The 12207-nt window shown below is 49.8% G+C and overlaps 2 protein-coding genes across 2 annotated transcripts in view; one reads left to right on the top strand and one right to left on the bottom strand.

Moving 5' to 3' along the window:
• The window catches only part of GNL2 (G protein nucleolar 2), a 24946-nt gene extending 24238 nt beyond the window's left edge, over positions 1–708 (top strand). The window contains exon 16 of the mRNA XM_012439236.3: positions 520–708. Within this exon, the coding sequence (XP_012294659.1) occupies positions 520–663 (144 nt within the window). The 3' untranslated portion in view covers positions 664–708. The remainder of the gene's footprint in view (positions 1–519) is intronic.
• DNALI1 (dynein axonemal light intermediate chain 1) lies at positions 576–12207 on the bottom strand. Its single transcript, XM_012439248.3, has 6 exons — positions 12076–12207; positions 11392–11537; positions 9490–9659; positions 7619–7797; positions 7106–7270; positions 576–2660 (listed from the first exon to the last, which is right to left on the bottom strand). The coding sequence occupies exons 1-6, from the start codon at positions 12154–12156 to the stop codon at positions 2625–2627; spliced, it is 777 nt and encodes a 258-aa protein (XP_012294671.2). The 5' UTR covers positions 12157–12207; the 3' UTR covers positions 576–2624.

The following is a 12207-nucleotide window of genomic DNA, read 5'->3' as shown; positions in this document are numbered from 1 at the left end:
GTTGAAGTCAGATAAATAGGGTCAGGGCCTGGCCCACTGGATGAAGGTCCTTGAGGAGTTTCTAATCAACATCTCCACAGCGGTGGATTATCCTCTGAGGAGTCAGTTTGTAGTCCCAAGGGAAATGACCTGATGAGCAAATGTGTTTGGGCAGTCTGAAGGACAGCTTCAGAGCTGAGCTGTTCAGAGCTGGAGTGGGCCCTCTGGGGAGGGGAGTAGTTAGCAGCAGCACTCTCAGCCTTACCGCAGGGGACTTGTCAGGAGTGCTGCAGAAGGGATTCATGCATTGGATAAGGGTTGGACCACATGCAGATTTGTAACTTGGAGTTTCACAAGTCACATGGAAGAGTAACCTTAGGTCTATGGGGGAGCCCTCCCTCATTAGCACTGCTTCCAGTAGCTGTGGAAGCAGCACGGGAAATAGAACAGAGATGGGAAGCACAGCCTCCTGTTTTGTGAATGACTTTCAGGGTTTGATCGGGTTTTTTTTCCTTTATCTTTTCTTGCCATTTTTTCCAGCGGAGGCGAGCAGAACGGCAGCAACGGCCGAAAAAAGTTGGTGTGCGCTACTATGAAACACACAACGTGAAAAATAGGAACAGGAACAAAAAGAAGACCAATGACTCAGAGGGACAGAAACACAAACACAAAAAATTCAGATAAAAGAGTCATGTTTAAAAGGTTATTAAATTATACAAAAACATGCAATTAGAAATTGTGTTCATTTTCTTCCTGCCCCGTTGGCATTTCTAAGGCCATAATGTGTTTGTTCTGAGGTTTGACAGTTGAAGCCCTTCACCAGCCTAGGGAAATAAAGCCTCCTCACCCTTAAGGATTTCAGTGATAGAGTCTGAAAGTCTAGTACTTCAGGTAGACTGTAGATGAACTAAGAGGTTCATCCACAGTCACCTGTCATGTGAATGTCTAACAGAAATAGGGGATGAGGTCTACAAAATGGAAAGCGTAGTATTTCTTGTTTAGTAGTAATGAACAATTTGGAATAGAAGCATACAGAACTGCAGATTTCAAGGATGTTAGTATGCGTGGCCTGGGCTTTGAAATACGAAGCATGGTGGCTCATGCCTCTGATCCCAGCACTTGGGAGGATGAGGTGGGCAGATCACGAGGTCAGGAGTTTGAAACCAGCCTGGCCAACATGGTGAAACCCTGTCTCTACTAAAAATACAAAAATTGGCAGGTCATGGTGGTGGGCACCTGTAATCCCAGCTACTCAGGAGGCTAAGGCAGGAGAATAGCTTGGGCCAGGGAGGTCGAGGTTGCAGTGAGCTGAGATCAGCCACTGCACTCCGGCCTGGACGACAGAGTGAGACTCCATCTCAAAAAAAAAAAAAAAAAAAGAAAACTACAGTAACTTCTGTTCCTTACTGAGTCTGTGAAGTGGACCCACTGAGGGCACGTACATTCCTGTTGTAGCATCCTGGAACTAGCAGATCTTGTGAAAAGAGTTCTTTCCCATGGAAATGACAACACCGGCAGGTCATTTGAGCGGAGACTTCTAATTCCTCAGGATACTGGATCAGCGTAAAAGCTGCCCCTTAGATTCCAGATGACAGTGTGTGTGTGGTGTGTACAGCTTGGGGAACACAGGTTTTCTGGGGGACAACAGTGCTTCCATTGTGAGTCGAAGCTCACTGGACCCAAGACGGATGGCAGATGGAAGCTCTGCTAAGGAGAGTCCCTTCTCACCTCTCCGGGAACCTGAGAATGTTAGTGCCTTCTAGGTAATGTTACTTGTGCAGCCTGACTGAAGGATGGAAGTCCTTCAGCTCACCTTCCTAGCCTACCCTGGCCTGTCCTGAACTTAAGATTTATGTCACTCATTCAATCTGGGTCTACAAAACCTGGAGAGTGGAAGAGAAATACTAAAATGCAGTTGGCTAGCGGCCATAGTCCAATCATTAGTCATTAGACCTGCATGGGAGATTTGGTTCCCTCTTCAGTTGTTAATCAACATAACTACTTAGGGGAGTGCAGAGTCAGGGGTTGGTTTTCTGCAGGATAACGTGAACAAATCTGTGCTGGGGGAAGAGCTCGTTGCAGACAGCTCACAAAGGCCACTATGACTGGTATTCCTTTCTGGCAAACATTTACTAATCTAGGCAGTCTGAAACAGGAGGAAGGGGTCCAGTTGACTGGCAATTGGGGGTAATAGAGTACAGCAGAAAAACCAGAGCTCCAATATGAGTTAATAGAAATGCGTTAGAGTAGGGATAAAAAGACATTAAATAAGGCCAGAAGCCCAGGTTAAGGTAGAAGAACTGTGAACCAAAAGTTTGAGGGGCAGAGCAGCAGCTTCATCTGGTCAGAAATAAGTGTTGCTATACAATGATGATGAGAAAGCAGTGTCTTTCTTAGAATCTGAGCTGGCAGATCCCAAGGCTGGCACTATAGTAAGCCACACCCTGAGACTAACAGGGCCACACCATCTTCCATTGCCCAGCCAGGAGGCTGGCTTGCAGACCTTCCGTGTTCCATGACATTGGAGCAATAGTGTGACTTCTGACAAATACCTAGGTGGTTAGGGAAGGGTATGGCTTGTTCACTCAGGAAACTAGCTTTTTATTACAAAGGGCTTATGATGGGGTAGACCCATGTGGAAGTTATCACTTCTTTGGTGCAATAACGCCTTCCAGTTGGGCCTGAAAAACAAAAACAAACTCCATTAATACTTGAAACTTGCAGCCTGATACAAATAGCTGAGAGGTAATAAAAGCCTCTGGGAAGAATAATCCAAATGCTTCACTCCAAGGGTTCGTTTTCCCCTTCATCCTCAAATCCATATTTTCTAGATTAGCTAGTTTCTGGCTTGGCATACAGTCTTAGTACATGAGGAGAAGCCAGAGCTGTCCTGGCTTCCACACAGTAATGACTCCAGGTATGATATAAAGCATTGAAAAGGATATTGAATGCATTTTTGTAATGGCTTTCCATGGCTCAGATTTCAGGCCAGAATATGTCTGCTAAGTTAAACATTTGGCTCTCTAGTTTAGGATCCTGGGAGTTCTGCAGGGACCAGAGGTTTGGGAGACAGCAAGTTTGCAGCCACTGAGACAACTTGACACCTAATTATTAGAGAAATGCTGCCAAGTGAGTAGAGAGCTGTCCCTCTTTTTTGAGGGGTTGGGGAGGGGAATGGAGTTTCATTCTTGTCACCCAGGCTGGAGTGCAATGGCACGATCTCAGCTCACTGCAACCTCTGCCTCCCGGGTTCAAGTGATTCTCCTGCCTCAGCCTCCCGAGTAGCCGGGATTACAGGTGCACACCAACACACCTGGCTACTTTTTGTATTTTTAGTAGAAACAGGGTTTCACCATGTTGGCTAGGCTGGTCTCAAACTCCTGACCTCAGGTGATCTACCTGCCTTGGCCTCCCAAAGTGCTGGGATTACGAGCATGAGCCACTGTGCCCAGCTGAGAGCAGTCCCTCTTTATGTAAAGCTTAAGACACTTGGGAGTTATTTACTATGCTTCTCTGGCAGCCAATAAAATGATACTGGACAGATCTTTAGGAAGGTATATCCTGGGGACAGCAAAGCTGCTTTATTTGCAATGCAGCTTTAAGCCAATAAAAATAGCTCACTTCGGCCAGGCACGATGGCTCATGCCTGTAATTCCAGCACTTTGGGAGGCCCAGGCAGACGGATCACTTGAGGTCAGGAGTTCAAGACCAGCCTGGCCACCCTATCTCCACTAAAAATATAAAAAAATTAGCCAGGCATGGTGGCGTGCACCTATAATCCCAGCTACTCAGGAGACTGAGGTGGTAGGGTCATCTGAGCCCAGGAGGTAGAGGCTGCACTAAGCTGAGATGGTGCCACTGCACTCCAGCCTGGGCAACAGAGCGAGACTCAGTCTCAAAAAAAAAAAAAGTTCATTTCTGGCCAGGCGCAGTGGCTCACACCTGTAATTCCAGCACTTTGGGAGGCCTAGGTAGGTGAATCACATGAGGTCAGGAGTTCAAGACCATCCTGGCCAACATGATGAAGCCCCATCTCTACTAAAAATACAAAAAATTAAGCCAGACACAGTGGCTCATGCCTGTAATGTCAGCACTGTGGGAGGCTGAGGCGGGCAGATCATGAGGTCAGGAGATCGAGACCATCCTGGCCAACATGGTGAAACCCCATCTCTACTAAAATACAAAAAATTAGGCATGATGGCATGCACCTGTAGTCCCAGCTACTCAGGAGGCTGAGGCAGGGGAATTGCTTGAACCCGGGAGGTGGAGGTTACAGTGAGCTGAGATCGAGCCACTGAAAAAATTAGCTGAGCGTGGTGGCGGGCACCTGTAATCCCAGCTACTCAGGAGGCTGAGGCAGGAGAATTGCTTGAACCTGGGAGGCGGAGGTTGCAGTGAGCTAAGATTGTGCCATTGCACTCTAGCCTGGGCAACAAGAGCAAAACTCTGTCTCAAAAAAAAAAAAGGCCGGGTGTAGTGGTTCACACCTGTAATCCCAGCACTTTAGGAGGCTTAGGCGGGTGGATCACCTTAGGTCAGGAATTCGAGACCAGCCTGGCCAACCTGGTGAAACCCCCTTTCTGCTAAAAATACAAAAAATTAGCTGAGCGTGGTGGTGGGTGCCTGTAATCCCAGCTACTTGGGAGGCTGAGGCAGGAGAATTGTTTGAACCCAGGAGGCGGAGGTTGCAGTGAGCTGAGATCGTGTCATTGCACTCCAGCCTGGGCAACAAGAGTGAAACTCAATTATCAAAAGAAAAAAAAAGCTCACTTATAAAGAATTTTTCACACTGGAGATTACAAGTTTGCTTTTTTTTTTTTTTTTTTTTTGAGACAAAGTCTTACTCTGGTCCCCCAGGCTGCCAGGCTGGAGTGCAATGGCGTGATCTCGGCTCATTGCAACCTCCACCTCCCAGGTTCAAGTGATTCTCCTGCCTCAGCCTACTGAGTAGCTGCAATTACAGGTGCCTGGAAGCATCCCCAGCTAATTTTTCTATTTTTACTAGAGATGGGGTTTACACTATGTTGGCTAGGCTGGTCTCGAACTCTTGATCTCAGGTGATCGGCCCACCTCGACCTGCCAAAGTGCTGGGATTATAGGCGTGAGCCACCTCGCCTGGCCACAAGATTGCTTTTAAGTGTTAGAAAGCTGCAAAGGTGTTTGGTTTGCTCTTCTTGCTAATACAGGAAGAGCTGAGGAACTCAGGCTTATGAAATAGGAATATAGCAGTTAAGGAAAGCAGCCTCAGAGGCTGCTAAGTAAACAGTCATCTCTGGCTCTGAAAGTTTCTTGCTTTCCTTTTTGTTTAACTTTTCAGCAACAAGAAAAGTTCCAGTTGTAAGGCCGGTTGCCTCACCAGGAGCTCAGATGCACATCCCCCTCACCCTTTTTTCCCGAAAGCTCGGACATGCTCGGGCATGTTCCCTCCTCCCCTTCTCACACAGCCTGGCTTTCCCTTAAAGAACCCAGTATGCAAGCGGGGTCTTGTGATTCTAGCCAATAGTAGCCAAGTCTTTCTAGCCAATAGCAGCCGAGTAATTCTAACCAATAGCAGCCCAGTCCTGTATGCAAACAAAGGCTTGTAACCTTATCCAATAGTAGTCCTGCTCTCCCACAACCAATCGAGCTCCTTCACTCCCTATAAAACCCCACGTCTGTGAGGCGTCCATGCGACTTCTTTGGCCTCTCCTGTCAGACTGTAGAACCTCACCCGGGAGCCTGAATAAACCCTTCACGTTGGATCTTTTTGTGTTGGCCTCAGTTTCTTCCTTTTAAACCCATCAAGAACCCAAGAACAAACCTTACACCAGTAGTGTTTAATAGAAAGACTTCTTTATCACAAATGGCCAGACCTGCTGGTGTACAGACCTAACAAGCCTGCCAATGTCAAGACTGTAAGGCTTCTATCTGAGCCTAGGGAGGAGAGGGAAATCATCCAGGGTCCCGTGGCCAGGGCCATTGGAGAAAGCCACTAAATGTCAGTAGGCCATCTCTCCAGAACAGTGATGCTCAAACTTCTGCAAACATTAGAATCGCTTGAGACCTTATTAATGCATATTGCTGGACCCCAACCCCAGATTTTCTGATTCAGTGGATCTGGGGTAGGCCCAATAATTTATCTTCCTTAATTTGCCAGGTGAGGATGATTCTGGTTTGGGGCCCACTTTTGAGAACCTTTGGAGCAAACAGCTGGGAGCTGTGGCGCCAGTAGCATGGCTCCTGCCCAGCTGTGTCCACCAGCCCCCTCCCTCCTATCACCTCAGCTGGAAAAAAGTACACTGCTAGGCCGGGCGCTGTGGCTCATGCCTATAATCCCAGCACTTCGGGAGGCTGAGGCGGGCGGGTTACAAGGTCAAAAGATCGAGACCATCCTGGCCAACATGGTGAAACCCTGTCTCTACTAAAAATACAAAAATTAGCTGGGTGTGGTGGCATGCGCCTGTAATCCCAGCTACTCAGGAAGCTGAGGCAGGAGAATCGCTTGAACCCGGGAGGCAGAGGTTGCAGTGAGCGGAGATCACACCACTGCACTCCAGCCTGGCAACAGAGCAAGACTCCGTCTCAAAAATAAATACATAAATCCACTGCTAGCATTGGGCTTTGAGGAAGAACACCTACAGCTGGGTTCCCTGACCACATTCCTGAGGAAGGTTTCTGACTTGAAATGGTTCTTCCTCTCAAAGGGCCCTGCTGCCCACTGGTTCTGACTTCTTCCCTGGCTATGCCCAGAAACAGTGCCTCAAAGGAGACAGCAGTGGGACAGCACTACCACACAAGCCAGCTGGAGCCCAGCGCCCTCCAGGAAGGTTCCAACATACCAGCTTCCAGGGGAAAGCAGTTCCACTTTTTGCCATCTCCACCTCTCCCTGGAGGATGGGCAGCTTTTTCCCAGGGAGAAAAATCATCCACTGGAGAGCCAGGCTGAGGCGCCACGGGGATTTAGAGTTGAGAGTAGAGACCCCCCTCTGGAGTCCTCCCCTCTCCCACCACCAAAGTCAGCTTCCTTTATTCTTTGGCAGTGCATGTGGACAAACATTTAAAAGCCGTGGAAAAAGAACCGAATGCCTGGCCTGCGGAGCTGGGTCTCTCTCGAGGCAGTGAGCACCTCCACCCCCGCGTTGATTACCTTCAGCTGCTGATTCATCCGCTTTAGGAACTGAATCTCCTCATTGTGCTGCTTCTCCTCCACCTGCCGCCTCTCGCTCTCCCGCTTCTCGGTGGCTTCACATTTTGCTTTCTGCTCGTTTACTTGCCTCTCCAGGTCTCTCTTTTCTGTCTCCAATTCTGCAATCTAAGGACAGAATGTCCAGTCATCCTGGGATGTGGCCAGGTGGACGGAAAGGCCTGAGAGCCTGGATGGAAGGGACATGGGACATAAGGCATTGCCAGGGTATGTACTGCCACCCAGTGGGAGGTCAGTGCCTGGCGTGGAGCGTTCACAGCAGAGACAACTCTCCCAAGACCAAGCTGGCCATCAAACTCAGCCAGGGGTCCCTTACTGAAGTGATGCAGGTCCAGGGGTCTTGAATGTCAGGAGAGCACCTTAGGAGGCCAGCATGTAGTGCTGGAATGACAAGTACACGACCCTGAGGTTTACAGAAGAGTCAGGGGCCCAAGGGTCCTGGCAATCCCCACTCACTTTCCTCTCCATGTCTGCCTTCCCCTGCTCGGCCTGCAGTGCCTTCCTCATGCCAAACGCCACGCTGCTTTCATACAAGGTCTGGTAGGCAGCGATGGTCATGCGGATCTCGTCCCGGACACGCAGCAGCAGCAGCCCCCTCTCCGCACAGTTCAGGGTGACCTCCCGGATCAACTCATCTTCCAATGCACACATACCATGAGATCAGACAGGGTGCGGGGAGGGGACCTCGCTATTTCTATTGCAAACACCCTTCCTCTGGGGAAGGATATTAGGGTGTTCTCGCTTGGAGACAAAGTACAAGACCTCAGAGAAGGACCTCAGGGAGGGTCCCTTCAGTGGCCCAAAGAACCTTGCCATGCAAGGTTCACTCCTCTGAACTCGGCACTTGCGAGTAGCACAGTCAGCTAGCCTGGGTCGGCCAGGGCAGAGGGAACAAGATGCTCTGGTGTGTTTACAGCCCCGGACTCCCTCCCTTCTGGCCTTAGGTAAAAACTGGCTACTATTAGAAAAAAAAAACGGACTTTGGCCAGGCGCAGTGGCTCACGCCTGTAATCCCACCACTTTGGGAGGCAGAGGTGGGTGGATCGTGAGGTAAAGAGATCAAGGCCATCCTGGCCAACATGGTGAAACCCCGTCTCTACTAAAAATACAAAAATTAGCTGGGCATGGTGGCAGGCACCTGTAGTCCCAGCTACTCAGGAGGCTGAGGCAAGAGAATCGTTTGAACCCCGGGGGCAGAGGTTGCAGTGAGCCGAGACTGCACCACTGCACTCCAGCCTGGGTGATGGGGCGAGATTCTGTACCCCCCCAAAAAAGGAAAAAAACTGACTTTTTCTGTTTAAAGATGGTGGCTGTTTTTTTGTTTTTTGGTTTTTTTGAAACAGGGTCTCACTCTGTCTCCCAGGTTGGAGTGCAATGGCGTTATCTCGGCTCACTGCAACCTCTGCCTCCTGGGTTCAAGCAATTCTCCTGCCTCAGCCTCCCAAGTAGCTGAGGTTACAGGTGCCTGCCACCACTCCCAGCTAATTTTTTTTATTTTTAGTAGAGACGGGGTTTCACCAGGTTGGCCAGGCTGGTCTCGAACTCCTGACCTCAGGTGATCCACCCGCCTCAGCCTCCCAAAGTGCTGGGACTACAGGCGTGAGCCACTGTGCCCGGCCCATTGGCTGTTTTCAAGCAGCTGGGACATCCTGTGTGCCCCCTTGGCTGCACTGGTTTGGGGCTGGAAAAGCCAGGGTCTAGAGCTTGCCCACCTATCTCCCCATAAATGCTGACCTGGAGGGCAAACCATAATCACACACAGATAAGGAAGCCTGCTAGACGCTGCAGCTGCCTGAGGGTTTGGAGGTGGTTTGCAGATCAGCGTCCATGAAGGCCAGTGAGACTGGGCTGGGGACAGCCATTTGACACCAGCACTTAAGGAGGTGCATCTTAAATCTCTCATGTCTGTCGGTTAACAACAAATTACAAGAGTTTTCTGGACCAAGGGCCAAGGAGTGATGAATGGATGTAAATACTGAACATTAATCTTTCAGATTAAAAAATTAGCACATGCTTATTATAGAAATCTTTGGAAAAAAAAAAACAGATGGAAGTTCTCGTCTTACTCCAAACATCTGCTAAGGATTGAGGAACTCAAGTTGCCAAGAATACAGTGGTTGGCAGCTGGAGGACTTGTAGAAGACGCTGGGCTGGGAAGGGGAAGGGGCCATTTAGCTGTTGCTGGGTGGGTCAGGCAGGGGGAGAAGAGGGGATTCCAGCATGAGGTGGGCTCCAGCTCCAGGGTACTCAGGCTTGGATCTGTGCTGAAGGTGAAGGGAAGGGAGCAGTAGAGTGTGTAGTGCCCACCCCTCACCTGGCTCACTCACCAAAACACTGTGAGTAGAGTTCCCTGCGGACAGGACAGATGCCTGTTTCCCTGGCCTGCCGCTGCTGCAGCTTTAAGTCTAACTGTTCCTGTAGGTGCACCACATCCATCCTGGTGCTGGGGGTGCTGGACACCTGCTGGATCCATAGCTGCGTGTCTTCCACCCATTCCCTGTGGTAGACACAGCAAGGCTGAGCAAAACCCATTGACTTGAGGCTTCCTAGCACATGAGGAGAGAGGGCCCTTAGGGCCCCTGCCTGAGAATCCTTCATCCCTAGGGGTGTGAAGCTCCAAAGCCACACCCACCATGCTGCCTCCACAGAGACCTTGGGAATGAGTGGGTGATAGGCAATTTCCACTGTGGCAAGGGGCCGCTGTGAAATCATCCCCCACTGTCCCAGATCTTACCCTCCCAACATGTTGAAGACTGATTTATGGTTGTTGCTTGATCTGAAGAGTAGGAATTACCCACCGATTATGGGGCGGGAAAACAGGACATCATAAACCTTGTGTGAGCCAGAAAGAGGCAGATGTGTGTATCGGGTGGGGAGGTTCTTGAAGGTGTGTGCCTGCATGGGCCCCCATAACAAACCTTGTGTCAGAGGTGGCCAGGCTGTGGAATCACAGGGAGAAAGTGTGAAGGCAGAACTGTCATGGGAAAGAGGATTTGTGTCATTGGTGGAAGGGAATCAACTGACAAGTTATCCCCGTCCTTTGACCTCTATCTCAGAGGAGATGACAGTCTCTCTTTGACTGTTTCCCTTTTCCTCATAGACTTACAAACTGTGCTGTCAACTTATTACATAAAAATAGTTGAAAAAGCCATGTCCGTGATCAAAGTGGCTGCAGAAGAAAAAGCAAGGAAAGGAGATCATGTTGGGGAAGGCTGCTTTTCTGCAGAGAATTCTCAAGGAAGGCCTCCTGGAAGAAATGATACCGGAGCAAGACCTGAGCAAAGAAATGAAGTGAACCAAGGGAATATCAAGGGAAGAGCATCTTTGGCAGTGAAAACACCAGCTGTCAGACCCCTGTGGTGGGAGAGTGATGAGGCACTCCAGAAACAGCAAGTGAGGCCCCTGTGGATTCAGCACAGTGAACAAGAAACAGAATAACAGGAGATAAGGTCAGGGATGTATCATAGACCAGATCATGCCACATCTTCCAGGCATTGTAAGGACTTCTGATTTTAGTCTGAGATGGGAAGCTATGAAAGAGTTTCTGCCAGAGACTGGTATGATCTGACTTATGAATTAGGGGCTGTATGGAGGATAGATTGTAGGAGCAGAGTGGAAGCAGCATTTCAGATAGGAGGCCTTTGCAGCCGTGCGAGTGGCCACCAGTGGCTAGGAGCAAGATGGTGGAAGCAGAGGTGGTGAAAAGTGGTTGGATTTGGGAAAGAATTTGAAGGTGGAGCGAAAAGAATGTGACGAAGGATAGGACACGTGGTGTGAGAGTGATCAAAAGGAATAAAAGGGGGCTTGAATCCCTAGTCAAAAGGAGACGACGGGGAATGAGCAGACTGGGGGAGGAAGAAATTGTGATTATTCAAGTATGTTGAGTTTGAGATGTCTATTAGATATCTTCATGAAGATAATGAGGAAGTAGAAGACTATATGGCCTGGAGTTTAGTGGAGAGGACAGAGCTCTCTCCTCTCCTCTGCACATTTGGGAGCCATTGGCCTATAGGTGGTATCTAAAGCCATGAGATTGGGTGAGGGCATCCAGGAAATGAGGGTAGATTGAGAAGAGGTCTCCTACCACCCTGCCAGGATCCAGCTATAGGTAAGTTCTAGGAGCTCTGTGATACTGGATGGAACAGAGGCAGAGTGCCTCCTCCCACAATCCCAAAATCCAGGATGCAAAAGCAGAGGCATTCTCCCAGCCACTGCTCCTACTTTCTTACCTCGGGGGTAGGATGGCATTCAAGATTTCTTCTGCCTGCTTTGTAGGATCTGGGACACAAGAAGTTGCAGGGAGCTTGGTCTTGGGTGGCTGTGGGACTGGACCTGAGGGTCCAGGCTGCTGGGGGCTGACTTTCAGTGCCTGAGCCTGAGATGAAGGCACAAGTGAGGGCAGCTCAGCTCTACACATCCCCCACCCCTAGAATGCTCCAGGACTTCTGCACAGCCCTCCTCTCTTCCTAGCCACTTTGGATCAGTCTTCTCCGCAGAAATTATGTCACAGAGCTGAAGGAGGCCATGAAGTCTAGTCCCAACTCAATGCTTAACAGGTGTTCCCGGCACAGGTGCTCAGGCACGTGCTTTCACACCTCTGGTGATGGGGAAATCACTACCTCATCTATTCTTGGACTCAGGTACTATGAAGAAGAGTGAGCCCCATTCATCTCCCTGTGACCTTCTTCCCCGTCCTAAATCTGCCCTCTGGGGTCACACCCAACATCTGGGCTTACACCCAACATCTGGGCTTCCTATACAATCCTCTCACCCTCCTTCCCCGACTTCCCAATTCCTTTTACTCCCAATCTCTGCAATCCCTGCCCCTTGGGGTTCCTGACCCTCAAAGCGGGAATGTGTCTTTCCCCATCGGAGCTTAGAGGCTCCTTTGTCTCCTGAGCCGCCGTCCTTACCTTGGGGCTCCGTTTCTCCGTGTCCCGGCTCACCAGCACCGGGGTGTCGTACTTGAGCAGAGAGTCTGCGGGGGAAATCATGGCGACGGCGGGAGTAGCAGCCCAGCAGCGGCCCCCTCCAGTATGGGTCTT

The sequence above is a fragment of the Aotus nancymaae genome, unplaced genomic scaffold (genome assembly GCF_030222135.1).
Source record: "Aotus nancymaae isolate 86718 unplaced genomic scaffold, 86718_ANA_hifiasm-v0.15.2.pri h1tg000007l, whole genome shotgun sequence".
In the NCBI taxonomy this organism is placed as follows: domain Eukaryota; kingdom Metazoa; phylum Chordata; class Mammalia; order Primates; family Aotidae; genus Aotus; species Aotus nancymaae.
Note: the sequence above shows the minus strand (reverse complement) of the source record. Positions and strands in the feature narration are given on the sequence as shown.